General features: G+C 42.9%; 2 protein-coding genes across 2 annotated transcripts; one reads left to right on the top strand and one right to left on the bottom strand.

Moving 5' to 3' along the window:
* Positions 1-1,906: 1,906 nt before the first annotated feature.
* LOC141193170 (olfactory receptor 5V1-like) lies at positions 1,907-2,836 on the top strand. The gene has a single exon (XM_073662101.1). The coding sequence runs from the start codon at positions 1,907-1,909 to the stop codon at positions 2,834-2,836; it is 930 nt and encodes a 309-aa protein (XP_073518202.1).
* An 11,310-nt stretch (positions 2,837-14,146) lies between these two features.
* Positions 14,147-15,073, bottom strand: LOC141193169 (olfactory receptor 5V1-like). The gene has a single exon (XM_073662100.1). The coding sequence runs from the start codon at positions 15,071-15,073 to the stop codon at positions 14,147-14,149; it is 927 nt and encodes a 308-aa protein (XP_073518201.1).
* Between the last annotated feature and the right edge of the window lie 7,618 nt (positions 15,074-22,691).

The following is a 22,691-nucleotide window of genomic DNA, read 5'->3' as shown; positions in this document are numbered from 1 at the left end:
GCACTCTATCACAATTCGTCAGTCTGCAGTCACATAGAGTGACTGCAGACTTTTCATTTCCGACCAGACAACCCCTTTAAATAGATGTTGTGGACCTGATGAGGCTAGTGTACTTATTTTGAACATTTATAGAAGCTCTGGCTGGACTCAAATGTTGGTCATATATTAGAATTATACAGCTATTCTGACATGGATTTTCAAACTAAGTACAGTGATTCTTAACTCAATCCTGTTTTATTTCACAGGAGAAAAAAAATCTATGAATTTTCTTGGGGTGATCCCAGAATGCTGTTGGGTTGGCAACTAGAGGCCTTACAATAGCCCCCAAATCTGCTATGTTCAAAGGTCAAAAAATATTGCTGCTGGCGGGATCTATTAAGCCTCCTCTCAATTTAACCCTGACAGGCTTGTATAATACACTGCACTACATGGGTAGTACAAAGTATTATCTATGCAATCAAAGGATCACATGTTCAAGTTCCTATCTGGAAAAATAGATGCCACCCCTCCCCCCCCAAAAGAAAAGACAAATAATTGGTATGCATAGCAAACCATAATAATAGCAATGTAAAAAAAAGCATATAATTGCTGTTTTCTTTTTGTTTATTCCACTAGTAAAATTGTGGTTTGTTACCCTCAAACTGCTCTATAGAAGAAAAAATCTAAAAACTTGTGGCTTTCAGTATGTTGTGACACAAACATAGATGAAAATGTAATAATAAGTAATAATGTATAAATAAAACAATATTAATTTGGTATAGCCTTAATCATATGAAACCACAAAATAAAGTCAACACTTTTATTTTGCGGGATGATAGGCATAAAATTTAAAATGTAAAAAAAAATGGCAGATTTGTTGCTGTCTTCTTCTATTTCTTCCTATGAAGAGTTATTAAAAGTTAAGTAATAAGTTATACTTTACTGCAAAATGATACCACTGAAAAATACAACTCACTCTGCAAAAAATAAGCACCATACAGCTATGTGGAAGGAAACATTTAAAAAAATGTGGCCTACAGGGAATAATACTTTCAACCTTTCAAGTAACTTTTTAGAATATGAATTGATGATACATTTAGAAAAACACAATTTCAGGCCTTTATATGACGTGTACTTTGCATTTTATCCATTTTACCTTTCTTCAAGCATGATCACTTAATTTGCTATTGAATCTGATGTAAGATTAGCTCCTATGATGTGTCCCATTTAGAGTACAACACATAGAGAGGGAGTTATACTCTTCATTCCTTAGATAACACACAGGCAAACATAGCAGCAACATGGAACATTACTGAGAAGGGTAGATGTGAATCCAGATTTGAGATGAGCTAATCAAAAAACTTGATAGAAAGCTCAGCATGATCTGCCTGTTTCAGCCTCTGCCTGATTTCTCACTTTGCTTCTCATACCTCGTTCCCTCTCCATAGGGTATTATAGGCTGTGTAAACTGACATCTCAATGTGCTGGTAATCTGTCTTGTCTTGAGCAAGACGAAGTTGAATTTTTTTTCGGAGTAGATGATGAGTTCAGGAATCAGGGGGCAGGGGAAGAAGTTTGTACTTTTGATTTATGCAAAGCTTGCAAAAATACAGTTGCCATTTGTTTTGTGAACTGTGGTGATAGATCTGATATAAAACGTTAGGTAAAATTACAGTAGCAATATCAGAATAGTCACAAAACGACTCTATTCTGGAATCCAATCACTGCTACAAATTATTATTATTCTATTGATATGTAGCTTCAACCTCAGATGGCAGATTTGCAGAATAATGAAATATAACTTCAGTTTTATGTGTTTTTTTTTTACTAACGTCACTAACGTCAGTCAAATATTAATCAAATCAAATAATTTTTACATTTGTGCTAATAATCGTTTTTTTTTCTCTAGAATCTGATTCAGTTTTGGATGCCTCTCATAAACCAGACTTATTTTTGTGATTTTGTCCTGCTAGGATTTTCAGATGGACAGGTGTTGCTGTCATTTCTTATACTCACTATCTATTCAATGATTCTGCTGGGAAACCTGATAATATTTAGTGTTATAAGGATTGACAACCATCTCCAGACGCCCATGTACTTCTTCTTGAGTTATTTATCCATTTTAGACATCTGTTACTCTACCGTCACCCTACCGTCTATGCTGGTCAATGCCATCACTGGTAATAGAAGGATATCCTTTAACAGATGCTTCACCCAGCTCTACTTCTTTGTCTCTCTTGGAGGGTCAGAATGTCTTCTTCTGGCCGCAATGGCTTATGACCGATATGTAGCCATATGTAACCCCCTCTATTACCCGGTCGTTATGAATAAGAGGTTCTGCTCATATTTGGTAGGAGCATCCTGGTTTAGTGGTTTCTTAAACTCAGTCCTTCATACCTTGATGACCTCTAAACTGACCTTTTGTGGAACCAGGCATGTCAATCATTTCTTCTGTGACGTGCCCCCCATGTTAAATGCGGCCTGCACCGACACACACACTAGTCAGTTGCTACTGTATATAGTCAGTGTCTTTCTAGGGATGACGCCATTTGTATTCGTTACCACTTCCTATGTACAAATCATCTCTACTATCTTGAAGATACGGTCATCTATTGGAAGGAAGAAGGCCTTCTCCACCTGCTCGTCCCACCTCATTGTCGTTACCGTGTTTTATGTGACTGCTAACTTCAACTATATTGGACCGGCACCGGGAGATTCATTTGACATTGTAAAGCTCTCCTCCATTCTGTACAGTGTTTTAACCCCTTTGTTTAATCCAATTATTTACTGTCTAAGAAACCAAGAGGTCAGGAAGGCACTGGTAAAGACCTTTTGCTGGAAAGATTATTTGAAATAAAATTGAGGCAATAATCAACAAAATTATGTAATTGTTTATATTTTTGGTATAGAAAAGAAAAGTACTAAGGTGGGTTTTGTCACGATGCACAGAACATTACTTCCATGACCATTTGGTAATGTCTCTATTTGCAAAAATGTAAATTCTCTTGAGATGGGGGCCCAACACCCAACAAACAGTAACAAAGGTAATGGGACCAGTTGAGGTTCTCCACTTTATGGGCCTGAATGTTTTTGTGCTCTTATAACATGTAATTGTATTTGCTACACAATGTCTCTCTGTAATGCACACGCCCGGACTGAATGGCGTGTGCGTGATTAGTGATTCCACTGTGCCATGAACCGGAGAGTGCCTCGAGGGGCGTAACTAAGTATCTGCCCTATCCGACCAAGGTCGCACGATGGTATACGACGCCAGTGCACCAGGGAGGAACCGAGCAGAGGGACAAGGTGCCACTAGAGGTCAGACCCCGGACACGGCTGTTGACCCACACCGGGGAATACAGGAACAGGCAGGCTAGAGTGCTGGCTGGGTAAGGTCCAGTACAGACTGGGAGACGGGTTCAGAGCCGCAGATGCGGTAATCAAGCAGAGCAAAGCGAAACAGCAGGTGCGGTAGACAAGGCCGAGCAGAGCAAAACCGCAGATGCGGTGGACAAGGCCGAGCAGAGCAAAACCGCAGATGCGGTGGACAAGGCCGAGCCGAGCAAAACCGCAGACGCAGTGGACAGGGCTGAGCAGAGCGAAACCGCAGACGCGGTAGACAAGGCTGAGCAGAGAGAAACCGCAGACGCGGTAGACAAGGCTGAGCAGAGCGAAACCGCAGATGCGGTAAACAAGGCTGAGCAGAGCGAAACCGCAGACGCGGTACACAAGGCTGAGCAGAGCGAAACCGCAGACGAGGTAGACAAAGCTGAGCAGAGCGAAACCGCAGACGCGGTAGACAAGGCTGAGCAGAGCGAAACCGCAGATGCGGTAGACAAGGCTGAGCAGAGCAAAACCGCAGACGCGGTGGACAAGGCTGAGCGGGCAGGAACCGCCGAAGCGGTAAGTAAGACAGGACAGAGATAAATCGCCGAAGCGGTAAATAAAGACAAAGCAAAGGGGACAGGGCTCTGTTCACACAGAACAGACTGGAAAAGAAAGGCAGAACCAGATACACACAAGGTACTTGCAAAGAAGAAGTGAAAGAACTCCAACTCACAAACGGAAGTACAATGACAACGAGTAGAAGTTAGGTGCAGGTTCAGATTCTACAGAAAAAGGGAGCAAACGGATATAAAGACAAAACAGGTAAGAAGCTAGGAGACAGTTCAGACAAGAACAGTTACTGCAACAAAATGCAGGAGCGAGTCTGGGTATGCGGCCCCCAAAGGGCGAGACGAACAGGCAAAGAGCGTGTTCACACGGGCCTGGAAATACAGCCTCCAGGAAAGGCAGAAAGACAGCTGTCTAGAGTACACAGACAGGACACAGTTCAGACATGGGAACTGATACCGCAAGGCAGGAAACATAGGCAGGGCCTGGCACATCAGTGACAAGAAGCCAACTGGCACAACAAGATGCTCAGGCATGGATTCCAAGGAGGAGCTGGTTTAAATACCAGGTGACAGACAGCAATAGGCTGAGGACGCATTAGGGGTGTGTCTGCAGCAGCCACAAGAAGCAGGAAGTTCGGCGGGCGTCGCCCTAAGCAGCCAGAGCAGAGCAAAGCAGACAGTATGGAAAGAAGCCAGAGTGGCAGTCTGGACTGGAAATCAAGTGCGCACTCTTGCACAGTAGGAGATGGACCACTATGCAAGGACGCCGCCAGGTATGTTACAGTACCCCCCCCCCTTACGCCCCCTCTTCTTCAGGCCTGCCAGAATCTTCCACAGGGAATTTGAGGGCCAATCCTTCTCTTCAAGGAGATTACTTCTACTGTCCACAGGAAGAGACAAAACTGGTCTCATCTGGGTAGCTAGGATGCTACCTCCTATCCAGCCATCCTCAGCACCAGACGAAACGGGTGGAGTACCAGGAACAGCACACAAGGAAGTCTCTCTCCACCTATTATCAGGTAGCACCCCAGAGGGTTCAGGAGACAACTGGAAGTCCTCCGCCGGGTTGGAGGGGTGCAAAGACTCGGGGGTAACATCTGCTTCGGGGTACATCTTGTCAAGCTCACAGGATGAAATGGGCGAGGTATCAGGTACAAGGTGTAGAAAAGTTACTGTCCCTTTGTTTTCTGCTGGTACCCCGGAGAATTCAGGAAACAACTGGAGGTCCTCGGCCATGTCAGAGGAGTGCAGAGACTCGGGGGTAACCTCTGCTTCGGAGTACACTAGGTCGGACTCACTGGACGAAGCGGGCGAGGTATCAGGTGCAGAGTATAGGAAAGTCTCTGTCCATTCGCTACCAGGTAGCACCCCGAAGGGTTCAGGAGACAACTGGAGGTCCTCCGCCTGGTCGGAGGGGTGTAGAGACTCGGGGGTAACCTCTGCTTCGGAGTACACTAGGTCGGACTCACTGGACGAAGCGGGCGAGGTATCAGGTGCAGAGTATAGGAAAGTCTCTGTCCATTTGCTACCAGGTAGCACCCCGAAGGGTTCAGGAGACAACTGGAGGTCCTCCGCCTGGTCAGAGGGGTGTAGAGACTCGGGGGTAACCTCTGCTTTGGAGTACACTAGGTCGGACTCACTGGACGAAGCGGGCGAGGTATCAGGTGCAGAGTATAGGAAAGTCTCTGTCCATTCGCTACCAGGTAGCACCCCGAAGGGTTCAGGAGACAACTGGAGGTCCTCCGCCTGGTCAGAGGGGTGTAGAGACTCGGGGGTAACCTCTGCTTCGGAGTACACTAGGTCGGACTCACTGGACGAAGCGGGCGAGGTATCAGGTACCGGGTGTAGGGAAGTCTCTCTCCATTTGTCATCAGGTGGTATCCCGGAGGATTCAGGAGGCAACAGGGGGTCCTCCGCCAGGTTGTAGAGGTGCAGACGCGGTAGACAAGGCTGAGCAGAGCGAAACCGCAGATGCGGTAGACAAGGCTGAGCAGAGCGAAACCGCAGACATGGTAGACAAGGCTGAGCAGAGCAAAACCGCAGACGCGGTAGACAAGGCTGAGCAGAGCGAAACCGCAGACGCGGTAGACAAGGCTGAGCAGAGCGAAACCGCAGTCGCGGTGGACAAGGCTTAGCAGGCAGGAACCGCTGAAGCGGTAAGTAAGACAGGACAGAGATAAATCGCCGAAGCGGTAAATAAAGACAAAGCAAAGGGGACAGGGCTCTGTTTACACAGAACAGACTGGAAATGAAAGGCAGAACCAGATACACACAAGGTACTTGCAAAGAAGTAGCGAAAGGACTCCAACTCACAAACGGAAGTACAATGACAACGAGTAGAAGTTAGGTGCAGGTTCAGATTCTACAGAAAAAGGGAGCAAACAGACATAAAGACAAAACAGGTAAGAAGCTAGGAGACAGTTCAGACAAGAACAGTTACTGCAACAAAATGCAGGAGCGAGTCTGGGTATGCGGCCCCCAAAGGGCGAGACGAACAGGCAAAGAGGGTGTTCACACGGGCCTGGAAATACAACCTCCAGGAAAGGCAGAAAGACAGCTGGCTAGAGTACACAGACTGGACACAGTTCAGACACGGGAACTGATTCCGCAAGGCAGAAAACATAGACAGGACCTGGCACATCACTGACAAGAAGCCAACTGACAGAACAAGATGCTCAGGCATGGATTCCAAGGAGGAGCTGGTTTAAATACCAGGTGACAGACAGCAATAGGCTGAAGACGCATTAGGGGTGTGTCTGCAGCAGCTACAAGAAACAGGAAGTTTGGCGGGCGTCGCCCTAAGCAGCCAGAGCAGAGCAAAGCAGACAGTATGGAAAGAAGCCAGAGTGGCAGTCTGGACTGGAAATCAAGTACGCGCTCTAGCACAGTGGGAGATGAACTACTATGCAAGGATGCCGCCAGGTATTTTACACTCTCCCAGTAAACACATGCTCTTTCTTTCTTTTTTCTCTCTTTACCTCACAAACTGTATGACTTCTTATGCAGTCTTCTAATGTGGTAGGACCTTAAACCAATCTAATGTAGGGATTTCATTGCACTACCTGATGTTCCCTGCATAGACGCCGCCTGCGGCCTGCCTGAGTAGGTTTTGAGTAAATTAATGATGGCTCTCTGCTCTACTACAGCTGTTCACAGTAATGTGCTGAGGACATGGATACTGGAAAAAGTGTAGCAGGCCATGTGAACCAATACAAGACCGGCCCGTCTGGCACCTGTTAAAGTTACCAGATGGACAGTACGGCCTCGCCCAACAACAAGTTAGAGACTATCTGCCAAAAGATGTTTGGTAGGCTAGCAAATGTGCACCACAGGGACTTGAGAGCATAGGCTAAGGTCCTTTCATCAACTTCCCATCCCCTTCGATCTGTGATCTGTTAGGCTGCTCCCAGTAGCACAAGCAACATGTGGTATAGCATTATCCTGTTGAAAACCAGCTCTTGGGATACATTGGGGAAATGGCCCAATTGGTTCCATGACCAAATCAATGTAAGCTGTTAGTGTACCTGAAATGAAGACTAGTTTACCGTACATTATGCCACTCTACACCATAATCCCGGACGTAGGATCAGTGTAGAATTATATATTTGTTAGTTATTGGTAGGTGGTGTGAGGCAGTGACCGGGATAATATACGAGGGACATTATATCTCCCCCAGAATGTGTACAGAGACCTATTAAATCCATTGGAGTGCATTGCAGTCACAGACACAGCTGCGGCTGCAATGCAGGAATGAAGGTGAGCATTGACCTGGTCAGGCTATCTGGCTAAGGCAGATTAGTAAAACCCGGCAGGGCCTTCATTTCTTGGAGGAGGTCACAGGAGGCAGTGGGGCGGCCTCCTCCCTCCAACCCGGGTTTTCCAGTGGCTCTTACCACAGGTCCTTTAAAAATCCTGCACTAAGGATTAGTGGTGTTCTATGTTGCAACCTGCACGGAGCACAGCAGGGAAGCTCAGCAGGATTGAGGGTGGCTGAACCTATGCCTGGGAAGCCTCTGCACCTGCCAGGTTCTGAGCGGCCCGGCGCGGCCAATGCCCACGGCAACCTTTGTTTAAAGACTCATGTTAACCCGGCTGCGAACCGGAGGACTGTCCTGTTTACCCGTGAGTTGTTGAATAAAGCTGTTTATGTTGGACTTGCTTGGGTCACTGCCTCAGTTACTGCACAGTGTGAACACCACCGCCTTACAGTGGGCTCACACTCAAAATATGGGTAAAGCGCACCATGCTTGTGCTTGTGTGGCAATAGTGGATTTCATGTAGATAATGTTGGCAGAGTGCTGTTGCATAGTGCTTGTGTACACGGTATATGTTTTCATTTGAGGTACAGTGTACTTGCTCCAGTGGAATAATTTGATACTATCAGCAGTGATAGCCAATTTCTATATTTTTTGCATTGTGAATTATAGAAGAGAGAAGCTACCTCCAATGCCATGCATCCCCCCCAATCATTTTTGTGTAACAATAGTGGCATTGTTGTATATAATGCTTGCAGAAGGCTTTTGTGTAGTGTTTGTATATATATATATATATATATATATATATATATAAGCTAACAAAGCCTAGCGCTGGAGTGGCAGGGAATTTATAGCTAGAGCCCCACCTGCCCAGATCTTCATGGTCTCTTCCTCCCAGCTATATACTCACTTATAGGGCTTCCCCTTCTGCTCAAAAGTTACCATATTGATCTCTGCTGCACCTCCAACAACAGGTATATGGACATCTAGCGCTGTTTTTTGGCAGTGGGTCTTCCACCAGACGTATGTCTCATGCCCACACATCTGATAAAAGATAGAATGGGTTTTTTTTGTAAGGGGCAGCAGGGTGGCGGAGCTAGTCACAAATAACGGTGATGTTGGTCAAAAAAGGCAAATGTGAGAGCCGAATTAACAATCTATGTGTCTTTATATGCCTTGTGGGCATTTACAATAGTTTATTGATCTCCAGGCATGTGGAAATGACCTTTGGCATTTGGCATTGCATTGAAAATAACCAGTTTGTCTACAGTACCTCATATTTTAGTCAGATTGTATGTCAGGATTATTTCCCAATTTATACCTCCAACAGAATGCTCCGAGTGCTACTATATAGGCACAGCAGAAAAGATTGTGCTCCCCAGACCTGAGAGAGTCCTCAGTATAGAGCAAAAAATACCCATATACCAAATCCTGGATGGTTATGTCCCAGGGCCCTGCAAGGTCCATCACATCTTACAATGTTTCTGAATATTTTATAATATAGTAGATTACTAATGACCACGGAAAAACAAGTTATACCCTAAAATATATAGTAGATTAATCTGGTGTATTTTTGAAAAACTATGTAAACTTAAACCACATAAAGTTTTAGTTTTTGTTGTTCAATGTTTTTAGACATCAAAAAGACCACCATCATTTTATTTATTTTATTCACACTATATAGCTCACATGGTTCTTCCTTATATATAACGCTTATCAGGCCGAGGATGCCCAATTTTTTGGGATAAAGTATCACATTTTATAACAAACTGGTAATTGAGTAATGGGCTCATAAACATCTCTACAGCAAAAACTGTTCACTATAATTTGCTAAGCGCTTGTAGTCCATTGTAGTGCTCAAAATTTAGCACTTCAGTAAAGACTAATATATTATATACAGTCATGGCCAAAAGTGTTGGCATCTTTGAAATTGTTCCAGAAAATGAAGTATTTCTCCCAGGAAATTATTGCAGTTACACATGTTTTGTTATACACATTTCTTTTCTTTGTGTGTATTATAACAACACAAAAAAAACAGAGGAAATAAAAGACAATTGGATATAATTTAACACAAAACCCCAAAAATGGGCTGGACAAAATTGTTCACACCCTCAACTTAATACTTGGCTGCACTCTCATTTGGAAAAACACAACAATCAATCGTTTCCCATAATCATAAACAAGCTTCTTACACCTCTCAAATGGAATTTTGGACCACTCTTCTTTCACAAACTGCTCCAGGTCTCTCATATTTGAAGGCACCTTTTCCTCCCAGCAATTTTAAGATCTCTCCACAAGTGTTCAACTGAATTTAGATCCAGACTTATTGCTGGCCATATTAGAATGCTCCAGCACTTTGTTTCCATCCATTTGTGCTTCTTGAAGTAAGTTTGGGGCCATTGTCCTGCTGGAAGACCCATGACCTAGGTCACAAACCCAGCCTTCTGACACTGGGCACTATATTGCGACCCAAAATCCTTTGGTAATCTTCAGTGCCAGAGGCAGCAAAGCAACCCCAAAACATCTTTCAACCTCCACCATATTTGAATGTAGGTACTGTGTTCTTTTCTTCATAGGTCTCATTTTGTTTGCGGTAAACAGTAGAATGATGTGCGTTACCAAAAAGCTCTATCTTGGTCTCATCTCTCCACAAAACACTTTCCCACAAGGATTTTGGCTTACTCACGTACATTTTGGCATACTGCAGTCTAGCCTTTTTTTTCACTCTGTGTCAGCTGCGAGTTCCTACTCGTTCTCCTGCCATAGCGTTTCATTCAAATGTCGATGGATAGTTTGCACTGAAACTGATGTACACTAAGCCTGCAAAACAGTTTGAGTTTCTTTGGAACTTGATTGTGGCTGTTTATCCACCATCTTGACTATCCTGCGTTGCAACGTTTCATCAATTTTTCTCTGCCTTCCACGTACAGGGAGATTAGTTACAGTGCCATGGGTTGTAAACGTCTTGATTATGTTGTGCACCATGTACAAAGGAACATCTAAATCTCTGGATATGGACTTATAACCTTGAGATTGTTGATATTTTTCAACAATTTTGGTTCTCAAGTCCTCAAAATCTGATTTCAGGTGTGATTTTCATATTGCCCACACCTGTTACTTGCCACAGGTGAGTTTGAACGAGCATCACATGCTTGAAACAAAAATTTTTACCCAGCATTTTGGAAAATTGCCAACAATTTTGTCTGGCCCATTTTTGGGGATTTGTGTGAACTTATGTCCAATTTGCCTTTTCTTCTTAGTTTTATTTTGTGTTCTAATACACACAAAGGAAATAAACACGTGTATAACAAAACATGCGTAATTGCAATAATTTTCTAGGAGAAATACTTTGTTTTCTGGAACAATTTCAAGGGTACCAACACTTTCGGCCATGAGTGAAGCTTATACCCATTTATATTTTGGAGCATATTAATCTAAACAATGTCACTTGGAAATAAAATATGTGCCAACTTTTCAAAACTAAGCAACCCATGAGTATACATAGAAACTATGGGACCTCATAGTAAAAGTCCCAATAGGCCCCACCCATTCCTACAACTAAAATTAAAAATACTCAGCAGAGTAGGAGGGGTACAGTGCATAGGTGTAGGAGAGGGACATGTATTGCTACACTTACACTGTGATTTGGCACCTCTTGAAGCCTCTTAGTGTTCTCGTCTATGATACCCCTTTCATGGCCCCTATACAGTGCTTACAAGTAGTATTCAACCCCCTGCAGATTTAGCTGGTTTGATAAGATGCAAATAAGTTAGAGCCTTCAAAATGCAAACGAGAGTAGGTTTTATGAACAGAAGCATAAATCTTACAAACCAAAAAGTTATGTTGCTCAGTTGAATTTTATTAAATTTTAAACATAAAAGTGTGGGTCAATTATTATACAACCCCTATGTTTAATATTTTGTGGAATAACCCTTGTTTGCAATTACAGCTAATAATCGTCTTTTATAAGACCTGATCAGGCCGGCACAGGTCTGTGGAGTTATCTTGGCCCACTCCTCCATGCAGATCTGCTCCAAGTTATCTAGGTTCTTTGGGTGTCTCATGTGGACATTATTCTTGAGCTCCTTCCACAAATTTTCAATTGGGTTAAGGTCAGGAGACTGACTAGGCCACTTCAACACCTTGACTTTTTCCCTCTTGAACCAGGCCTTGGTTTTCTTGGCTGTGTGCTTTGGGTCGTTGTCTTGTTGGAAGATGAAATTACGACCCATCTTAAGATCCTTGATGGAGGAGCGGAGGTTCTTGGCCAAAATCTCCAGGTAGGCCGTGCTATCCATCTTCCCATGGATGCGGACCAGATGGCCAGGCCCCTTGGCAGAGAAACAGCCCCACAGCATGATGCTGCCACCACCATGCTTGACTGTAGGGATGGTATTCTTGGGGTCGTATGCAGTGCCATCCAGTCTCCAAACGTCACGTGTGTGGTTGGCACCAAAGATCTCGATCTTGGTCTCATCAGACCATAGAACCTTGAACCAGTCTGTCTCAGAGTCCTCCAAGTGATCATGAGCAAACTGTAGATGAGCCTTGACATGACGCTTTGAAAGTAAAGGTACCTTACGGGCTCGTCTGGAACGGAGACCATTGCGGTGGAGTACGTTACTTATGGTATTGACTGAAACCAATGTCCCCACTGCCATGAGATCTTCCCGGAGCTCCTTCCTTGTTGTCCTTGGGTTAGCCTTGACTCTTCGGACAAGCCTGGCCTCGGCACGGGAGGACACTTTCAAAGGCTGTCCTGGCCGTGGAAGGCTAACAGTAGTTCCATAAGCCTTCCACTTACGGATGATGCTCCCAACAGTGGAGACAGGTAGGCCCAACTCCTTGGAAAGGGTTTTGTACCCCTTGCCAGCCTTGTGACCCTCCACGATCTTGTCTCTGATGGCCTTGGAATGCTCCTTTGTCTTTCCCATGTTGACCATGTCTGAGTGCTGTTCATAAGTTTGGGGAGGGTCTTAAATAGTCAGAAAAGGCTGGCAAAAGAGATCTTTAATCCACACATGTGAAGCTCATTATTCTTGGTGCCTGAACTACTTCTTAATACTTTTGGGGGACCAAACAGAATTCTTGTGGTTTGAGGGGTTGAATAATAAATGACACTCTGAATTAACTTTTAACGTTTTTAAAAAAAAAAAAAAAATTTGCTGCAGTGCATTTCCCACTTCCAGGCTGATCTACAGTACAAATGTCACAATGCCAAGTTAATTCCGCATGTGTCAATAAGCTAAATCTGCAGGGGGTTGAATACTACTTGTAGGCACTGTAAATCTCCACAAAAAAGAGAGAAAGGTAGACAGAGAGCGCACCAATCTAAGTGTAGTATATAGCGGTAATATGAATATTTATAATGGTCTTTTGCACTCACCTTTATTTGGTCTTTCAATTCAGCTTTCCGATCTCTAAGGATCACAAAGAAAGGGATTTTCTCCTTTCAGTTGGTTTGCCGCATACACCTGGTGGCTGTGGGTATATATTCTCCAAACGATCTTTATTCCTCAAGTGAATACAACGCGTTTCGACAAGATTATGTCTTCCTGAGGATGAACATTATTGTCAAAATGGCCCCTATTAAGTATGATGCTCCCAAAAATGCACCCTACAGTATAATCCCCCCACTGTAAATTCCCCCACCGTACCCACTAAATGCATAATTTTATGACCCCACAGAGGCTGCAGCAAAATATAATGCTCCATCAGTACCCCCAATATAGTATGATGTCCGTACAGTTCCCTCACACACATTATGAGGCCCACCATGAACTTCAACATTGTATGAGGCCCCCACAGTGAACTTTTCTGCAGTGTGGTGTCCCTACAGTCCCTCCACACACTGTATGATGTCCTCACAGTACTTTGCCTTCACAATATGATGCCCTAAAGTTGCCAACACATTATAATGGCCCCCACAGCAACTTACAAGTACTGACTAATAAAGAACAAAATAAATATAACTACTGACTTCTCTCCATTCCCCATGATGCACTACTCTGATCAGTGTGCTGTGTGAACTGAGGCTCCATGCAGCAGGCGCAATGTAGTGATGTAATTGAGCCTTCATCACTGAGTCTCAGGCATGGAGGATGAATGGTGGAGCAGCGAGCTCCACACCATTGAGTTCTTACACCATTGAATTTTACAGTTTCTGCATCCTAATGATACAAATAACATTGAAATTGTGACACCAAATGGGGGTAGATGGGACGGTGCCAAACAGGAAAAGGCCCCCCTGACTCGTGAGCCCCATAGTCTCTGTGTGGTCTGCCACTATGGGCAGTATGCCCCTAGAGCTAACGATTAGAGATGTAATACCACATTTTAGATGATAAAATGAAATGCATAAACCTAACCTATTGTACACTTACAATTTTTATTCACAAGACAATCCCTTTAAGATTGGAAGTGTTGTCAACTAAACAATACATGTCAAGGTTTTAACATTACTTGTATCTCAGATTGTCAATAGCAACGCCCTGAACCCAAGCCATACAACAGTTACTACAATTTCAACCCCATTATTTTTCTAAATGCTTTTTTAAATTCCTTATTCCTTAATGTATATATTATGGGATTGAGTGTGGGAGTAATAACAGCATAAAACACAGGAACCAACTTCCCTTCTTCCGAAGAATATTTGGATGTAGGCTTCAGATATGCAGAAAAAGATGTCCCGAAGAATAAGGTTACAACAGTAAGATGGGATGTACATGTGGAGAAGGCCTTCTTACGACCTTCTGTAGATTTGATTTTTAAAATTGTGGAGATAATATGGATATAAGATATTGCGGTTGATAGGAATGAACCAAAACCATAAGCTCCTCCAACCGTAAAGAGAACAACCTCACTGGGCAACGTGTTGCCACAAGCCACCTTCAGTAATGGTGGGATGTCACAGAAGAACTGGTTTATCCTGTTGGAGGAGCAGAAGGGTAAGTGAAAAGTAGAGATGGTGTGGACCATGGAATTGAGGAAACCACTGATCCAGGAGCCACAGACTAATGCTATACATGTTGTAGAGTTCATGACCAGGATATATTGAAATGGATTACATATGGCCACATATCGGTCGTAAGCCATTACAGCCAGTAGTGTGCACTCAATACTGCCGAGTGCAATGAAAAAATACACTTGTGCCACACAAGCACTGAATGTAATGGAGGTGGTCTTCAGTATGAAGTTAAGAAGCATTTTTGGAATGGTGACGGATGTGTAGAAGATCTCGAGAAGAGACAAATTCCAGATGAAAAAATACATTGGGGTGTGAAGAGCCTTACTGGCCGAAGTTATGAGGATGATGAGGAAATTTCCACTAAGAGTTAACATATAAAACACAAGAAATACATTAAATAATAGAATTTGCACAGAGATGAGAGCCAGAAACCCAAGAAGAATGAATTCTGTTACTGTACTGTTACCAACCATCATTCACTTCTCCTAATAAGGAGACAATGATAATTTAAAATTACTAAAATACTATTATTAATATCAATGAATAACAAGAATAGAAATAAATAAGTAAAGATGATAATGAAAAATTATGTGTTAAGACTGTTACAATTTACCTTACAATTCCTGCACACAGACGCAGCAGATTTTTCAACTGGATTTTTCAGACAGAAAATGAAAATCCATTGCATATTACAATTCAATGTGGCGGATAAAATTTTAAGAAATACCTATGTTGTAGATTTTCACCACAGATTTCAGCCTTTACAATGCAAGGAGAGTGCGGGAGTGGGTGAAATATTTGGCAGAACTGCATCATTTTGCCATTTCTGGATTTTGATGTTATGAATTCTCTGAATTGTGGACCAGCCCTTCAAGAACATGTTATGGCTCAGCTATTATTATATCGACTCATTGCAACTCAAAGTGCCGCTGATTTTACACAGTTTTTTTTATTTCACAGATTTTATTAGAATCCCATCCCGAGAGAAAATATATCATTATTGTTACATCAATAAAATAGACTCATGCTGGTTTCACATAGATTTTAAGACATCACTTAAAACTAGAGATGAGCGTTGTTCTACTCGAACTGTTCGCCAATCTCAAATTCGAGCTGTTTTGGGCGGTGTTCGAGCTGTTCGGCGAACACGAACAATTTGAGAAAAATTCGGCTGTTCGAGGTTATGTTCGATAACTGTTCGTGCACCAAAATCATAACTGGATTTTTTCTCAGTAATGATGAAAATTAATGTTAATACGCAGTTTGAGTGTACAGCGGGGTGGGGGGAGGGGCAGGGGATGGATCTCTGCAGGAACAATGAAGATCTCCATTTTTTTTTCTCTTTCCCGCATTTACAGTGGGGAGGTGCAATCTGTCAGCCTATCAGCAGCGCACACACGGAGCGAAGTGCTTTTTTTCACACAAGCAAGGGCATGTGTCATTGGCAGTGTATGTCACATGTCCTTGCCCTATAAGACCAAGCCATTTTCCCCGTCGCCACCATTTTCTCACTGCTGCAGCTGCGTGTTAGACGGCACCGCTGTTGCTGTGTGCGCTATACCTTGTTAATTTCAAGCCAATTTTCGCACAAATCTACAGATAGCTTGGGAGTAGGGAATAGTTGTGATTGCAGTCCTTTTAAGGACTAGGTTACAGCATTTCCTACGACTTTTATCAGGCAGGTCTGTGCTCTTAAATAGATAGGTTGTGGGAGTAAAGACTAATTGTAATTGCAGTCCTTTTCAGGACTAGGTTACATCAGTTCCTATCAGTTTTTGCCAGGCAGGTCTGTGCCAGTGCTGTGCAAGTTTTTTTTCACAGCATTTGGCTGAATCTAGCAAAGCTAATCCTTTTTGGCCTATTGCAGAGTGTGTTAGTCAGTGGAGTAGCCTATCTGTGTTGCAAGATATACCACCTGTGTATAGAATACCAATTTTTTTACTGCACCTAGTGAAGTAAAATCTTTTGGGCATAGCATCATTCTATTAGTCCATCTATACTGACCTCCATCAGGTTGCAAACTGAATATAATTTTTTTCTGCATCTAGCTCTGAAAAAATATTGGGCTTCTAGCTGTGTGTGGGACTTGTTCTATTAATCCATCTATACAGACCTCCATCAGGTTGCAAACTGAATATATTTTTTTCTGCATCTACCTCTGAAAAAATATTGGGCTTCTAGCTGTGTGTGGGACTTGTTCTATTAATCCATCTATACAGACCTCCATCAGGTTGCAAACTGAATATATTTTTTTCTGCATCTACCTCTGAAAAAATATTGGGCTTCTAGCTGTGTGTGGGACTTGTTCTATTAATCCATCTATACAGACCTCCATCAGGTTGCAAACTGAATATATTTTTTTCTGCATCTACCTCTGAAAAAATATTGGGCTTCTAGCTGTGTGTGGGACTTGTTCTATTAATCCATCTATACAGACCTCCATCAGGTTGCAAACTGAATATATTTTTTTCTGCATCTACCTCTGAAAAAATATTGGGCTTCTAGCTGTGTGTGGGACTTGTTGTATTAGTCCATCTATACTGACCTCCATCAGGTTGCAAACTGAATATATTTTTTTCTGCATCTACCTCTGAAAAAATATTGGGCTTCTAGCTGTGTGTGGGACTTGTTGTATTAGTCCATCTATACTGACCTCCATCAGGTTGCAAACTGAATATATTTTTTTCTGCATCTACCTCTGAAAAAATATTGGGCATCTAGCTGTGTGTGGGACTTGTTCTATTAATCCATCTATACAGACCTCCATCAGGTTGCAAACTGAATATATTTTTTTCTGCATCTAGCTCTGAAAAAATATTGGGCTTCTAGCTGTGTGTGGGACTTGTTCTATTAATCCATCTATACAGACCTCCATCAGGTTGCAAACTGAATATATTTTTTTCTGCATCTGCCTCTGAAAAAACATTGGGCTTCTAGCTGTGTGTGGGACTTGTTCTATTAATCCATCTATACAGACCTCCATCAGGTTGCAAACTGAATATATTTTTTTCTGCATCTAGCTCTGAAAAAATATTGGGCTTCTAGCTGTGTGTGGGACTTGTTCTATTAATCCATCTATACAGACCTCCATCAGGTTGCAAACTGAATATATTTTTTTTCTGCATCTACCTCTGAAAAAATATTGGGATTCTAGCTGTGTGTGGGACTTGTTGTATTAGTCCATCTATACTGACCTCCATCAGGTTCCAAACTGAATATATTTTTTTCTGCATCTACCTCTGAAAAAATATTGGGCTTCTAGCTGTGTGTGGGACTTGTTCTATTAATCCATCTATACAGACCTCCATCAGGTTGCAAACTGAATATATTTTTTTCTGCATCTACCTCTGAAAAAATATTGGGCTTCTAGCTGTGTGTGGGACTTGTTTTATTAATCCATCTATACAGACCTCCAGCAGGTTGCAAACTGAATATATTTTTTTCTGCATCTACCTCTGAAAAAATATTGGGCTTCTAGCTGTGTGTGGGACTTGTTCTATTAATCCATCTATACAGACCTCCATCAGGTTGCAAACTGAATATATTTTTTTCTGCATCTACCTCTGAAAAAATATTGGGCTTCTAGCTGTGTGTGGGACTTGTTCTATTAATCCATCTATACAGACCTCCATCAGGTTGCAAACTGAATATATTTTTTTCTGCATCTACCTCTGAAAAAATATTGGGCTTCTAGCTGTGTGTGGGACTTGTTCTATTAATCCATCTATACAGACCTCCATCAGGTTGCAAACTGAATATATTTTTTTCTGCATCTACCTCTGAAAAAATATTGGGCTTCTAGCTGTGTGTGGGACTTGTTCTATTAATCCATCTATACAGACCTCCATCAGGTTGCAAACTGAATATATTTTTTTCTGCATCTACCTCTGAAAAAATATTGGGCTTTTAGCTGTGTGTGGGACTTGTTCTATTAATCCATCTATACAGACCTCCATCAGGTTGCAAACTGAATATATTTTTTTCTGCATCTAGCTCTGAAAAAATATTGGGCTTCTAGCTGTGTGTGGGACTTGTTCTATTAATCCATCTATACAGACCTCCATCAGGTTGCAAACTGAATATATATTTTTTCTGCATCTACCTCTGAAAAAATATTGGGCTTCTAGCTGTGTGTGGGACTTGTTGTATTAGTCCATCTATACTGACCTCCATCAGGTTGCAAACTGAATATATTTTTTTCTGCATCTACCTCTGAAAAAATATTGGGCTTCTAGCTGTGTGTGGGACTTGTTCTATTAATCCATCTATACAGACCTCCATCAGGTTGCAAACTGAATATATTTTTTTCTGCATCTACCTCTGAAATAATATTGGGCTTCTAGCTGTGTGTGGGACTTGTTCTATTAATCCATCTATACAGACCTCCATCAGGTTGCAAACTGAATATATTTTTTTCTGCATATACCTCTGAAAAAATATTGGGCTTCTAGCTGTGTGTGGGACTTGTTCTATTAATCCATCTATACAGACCTCCATCAGGTTGCAAACTGAATATATTTTTTTCTGCATCTACCTCTGAAAAAATATTGGGCTTCTAGCTGTGTGTGGGACTTGTTCTATTAATCCATCTATACAGACCTCCATCAGGTTGCAAACTGAATATATTTTTTTCTGCATCTACCTCTGAAAAAATATTGGGCTTCTAGCTGTGTGTGGGACTTGTTCTATTAATCCATCTATACAGACCTCCATCAGGTTGCAAACTGAATATATTTTTTTCTGCATCTACCTCTGAAAAAATATTGGGCTTCTAGCTGTGTGTGGAACTTGTTCTATTAATCCATCTATACAGACCTCCATCAGGTTGCAAACTGAATATATTTTTTTCTGCATCTAGCTCTGAAAAAATATTGGGCTTCTAGCTGTGTGTGGGACTTGTTCTATTAATCCATCTATACAGACCTCCATCAGGTTGCAAACTGAATATATTTTTTTTCTGCATCTACCTCTGAAAAAATATTGGGCTTCTAGCTGTGTGTGGGACTTGTTGTATTAGTCCATCTATACTGACCTCCATCAGGTTGCAAACTGAATATATTTTTTTCTGCATCTACCTCTGAAAAAATATTGGGCTTCTAGCTGTGTGTGGGACTTGTTCTATCAATCCATCTATACAGACCTCCATCAGGTTGCAAACTGAATATATTTTTTTCTGCATCTACCTCTGAAAAAATATTGGGCTTCTAGGTGTGTGTGGGACTTGTTCTATTAATCCATCTATACAGACCTCCATCAGGTTGCAAACTGAATATATTTTTTTCTGCATCTACCTCTGAAAAAATATTGGGCTTCTAGCTGTGTGTGGGACTTGTTCTATTAATCCATCTATACAGACCTCCATCAGGTTGCAAACTGAATATATTTTTTTCTGCATCTACCTCTGAAAAAATATTGGGCTTCTAGCTGTGTGTGGGACTTGTTCTATTAATCCATCTATACAGACCTCCATCAGGTTGCAAACTGAATATATTTTTTTCTGCATCTACCTCTGAAAAAATATTGGGCTTCTAGCTGTGTGTGGGACTTGTTCTATTAATCCATCTATACAGACCTCCATCAGGTTGCAAACTGAATATATTTTTTTCTGCATCTACCTCTGAAAAAATATTGGGCTTCTAGCTGTGTGTGGGACTTGTTCTATTAATCCATCTATACAGACCTCCATCAGGTTGCAAACTGAATATATTTTTTTCTGCATCTACCTCTGAAAAAATATTGGGCTTCTAGCTGTGTGTGGGACTTGTTGTATTAGTCCATCTATACTGACCTCCATCAGGTTGCAAACTGAATATATTTTTTTCTGCATCTACCTCTGAAAAAATATTGGGCTTCTAGCTGTGTGTGGGACTTGTTCTATTAATCCATCTATACAGACCTCCATCAGGTTGCAAATTGAATATAATTTTTTTCTGCATCTAACCCAGCCAATAGTTTTGGCCTAATACCACAGTTTGGCCACTCAGCTCTGCTCGGTTCCCATCCATTGTTTTTTGTGCAAACAACTCCAGAATTGTGAATTAGTTAACCACCAAAATGAGTGGAAAAAGGCCTGCTGCTGGTGGAAAGGGGAATAGGCGTGTTGGGAAGGGGAAAAAAGGTTGTGTCCGTGGGGTAGGTGTTAAAGCAACACTAACATCTGCAGAAGAAAGACCATCTTCCAGCCAAACTAAAATGTCTACTTCTTTTAGCGGACAATGTGATAGGATCCCTTTCTTACGGCCACGCCAATCGCTACAAATTCCAGATGAGGCACAAAAACAGCAGGTGCTTCAACGGATATCAAGTGCTCCTTTAAGTGGGCTCTCCTCCACATCAACTTCAACATCACAAATACTCCAGTCCTCAAAGGTGTCACCCCAATCGCACTTGCTTCCTCACAGCTCCCAAATCTCCAGCTGCCCGTCTGAGTATGAGGTAGAACAGATGGTTGAGTCTGCAGAGCTGTTTACTCATGCTATAGCCTGGGAATCAGAGGTCGACTCCAGCGCTTCTGTGAATCCAGACGAGGAAATGATCTGCACTGATGCCCAGAATCTTTATGAGTCGGATCCAGGACCAGACGCGGAAAGTTCTGACCATAATGTAGACCCTCATTCCCAAACTGTAACTCCTGTTGGTGGAGACAATGAGGAAGACGATGATAAGACTCAAATACCTGATTGGAGCGACAACTTTAGTTTTTTGTCAGGGCAGGAACAGGTTGGCTCTGAGGACGATGGGTGTGATAACGCACAGGGTGATGATGATGAGGTTGGAGATCCCACTTACTGTCAACCCACAGTCAGCCAAGAGATGAGGTCAGCAGAGGAGGTGGAGGAGGATGCTAGTGACGACGAGGTCAGGTTGCGCCTTCCTGGACAGAGACGTAGTACTGGAAGCACGTCAACAACTGCATCCTCAAACACAACTCTGCCTCTCACCACAAGTCGTGGTGGCTCTTCAGGTCGCATGGGTGCTAAGCCTTGCATAGCCTGGGCATTTTTTCAGATCGATAAAGATGACCCAACTCGTGTTATCTGTAACATTTGTCAGCAAAAGCTAAGTAGAGGCCAAAAAATACATAGTTTGAGTACTTCATGCATGAACCGACACATGGACATGAAGCATAAGTTGCAGTGGGAAGCTCACTGTGCTACAATGCGGCCTAGCCGGCCGGGCCAACCACCGTCTGCCATATCTTGTGCATCCGCGGCCTCTTCATCCTCTGTGACTGGGGGGACAGCAGTCACACCTGTTTTGGGGCGCAGACCTGCCACCTCTTTACCCGCAACAGCCAGCGTGATTGGCAGGTCATCATTTTCTTTGGAGGTGGTAACACCAGCTGGTGTTGAGCGCTGTCCGACATCGATAGCACCACCTTTGGATCAAGGCAACCTAACATGTCCGCCTGCATCTTCCTCACAGACCGGCAGTTTGCCGGGGACACCCTTATCAACCCCGTCTAAGCACAATAGCCAGCCCTCGGTCCCTCAGATGTGGACAAGTAAAAGACCATTTCCTCCTAGCCATGAGAAAGCTAAGAGGTTGAATTTCACCATCTGCAAGCTCTTGGCTACAGAAATGCTGCCTTTCCGCCTGGTGGACACAGAGGATTTTCGAGACCTTATGTCCGTCGCAGTGCCCCAGTACCAGATGCCCAGTCGGCACTACTTCTCAAAGAAAGGTGTGCCTGCGCTCCACCAGCATGTCGCACACAACATCACCGCTTCTTTGAGAAACTCTGTGTGTGACAGGGTGCATTTCACCACAGACACTTGGACGAGTAGGCATGGACAGGGGCGTTACATGTCGCTGACTGGGCACTGGGTAACTATGGTGACAGCAGGACAAGGGGCTGCTGTCCAAGTCTTGCCGTCCCCACGAGTTGTGCGTCAATCCTCTTTATGTCAAAGTTCCTCCACTGCTTCTGCCTCCTCAACCTCCTCTTGGTCTTCCACCTGCACCCAAAGCCTGTCTGGTCATGCCACAAGCTTTCTAACTGCGCAGAAGGGATCCTGCACACCTCCTTACTATGCTGGCAGTAGGGCTCAACGTCATCAGGCGGTTTTTACATTGAAATGTCTGGGAAATGTG

Source organism: Phyllobates terribilis, unplaced genomic scaffold (genome assembly GCF_046119375.1).
Source record: "Phyllobates terribilis strain yellow unplaced genomic scaffold, ASM4611937v1 Scaffold_65__1_contigs__length_7625178, whole genome shotgun sequence".
Lineage (NCBI taxonomy): Eukaryota > Metazoa > Chordata > Amphibia > Anura > Dendrobatidae > Phyllobates > Phyllobates terribilis.
Note: the sequence above shows the minus strand (reverse complement) of the source record. Positions and strands in the feature narration are given on the sequence as shown.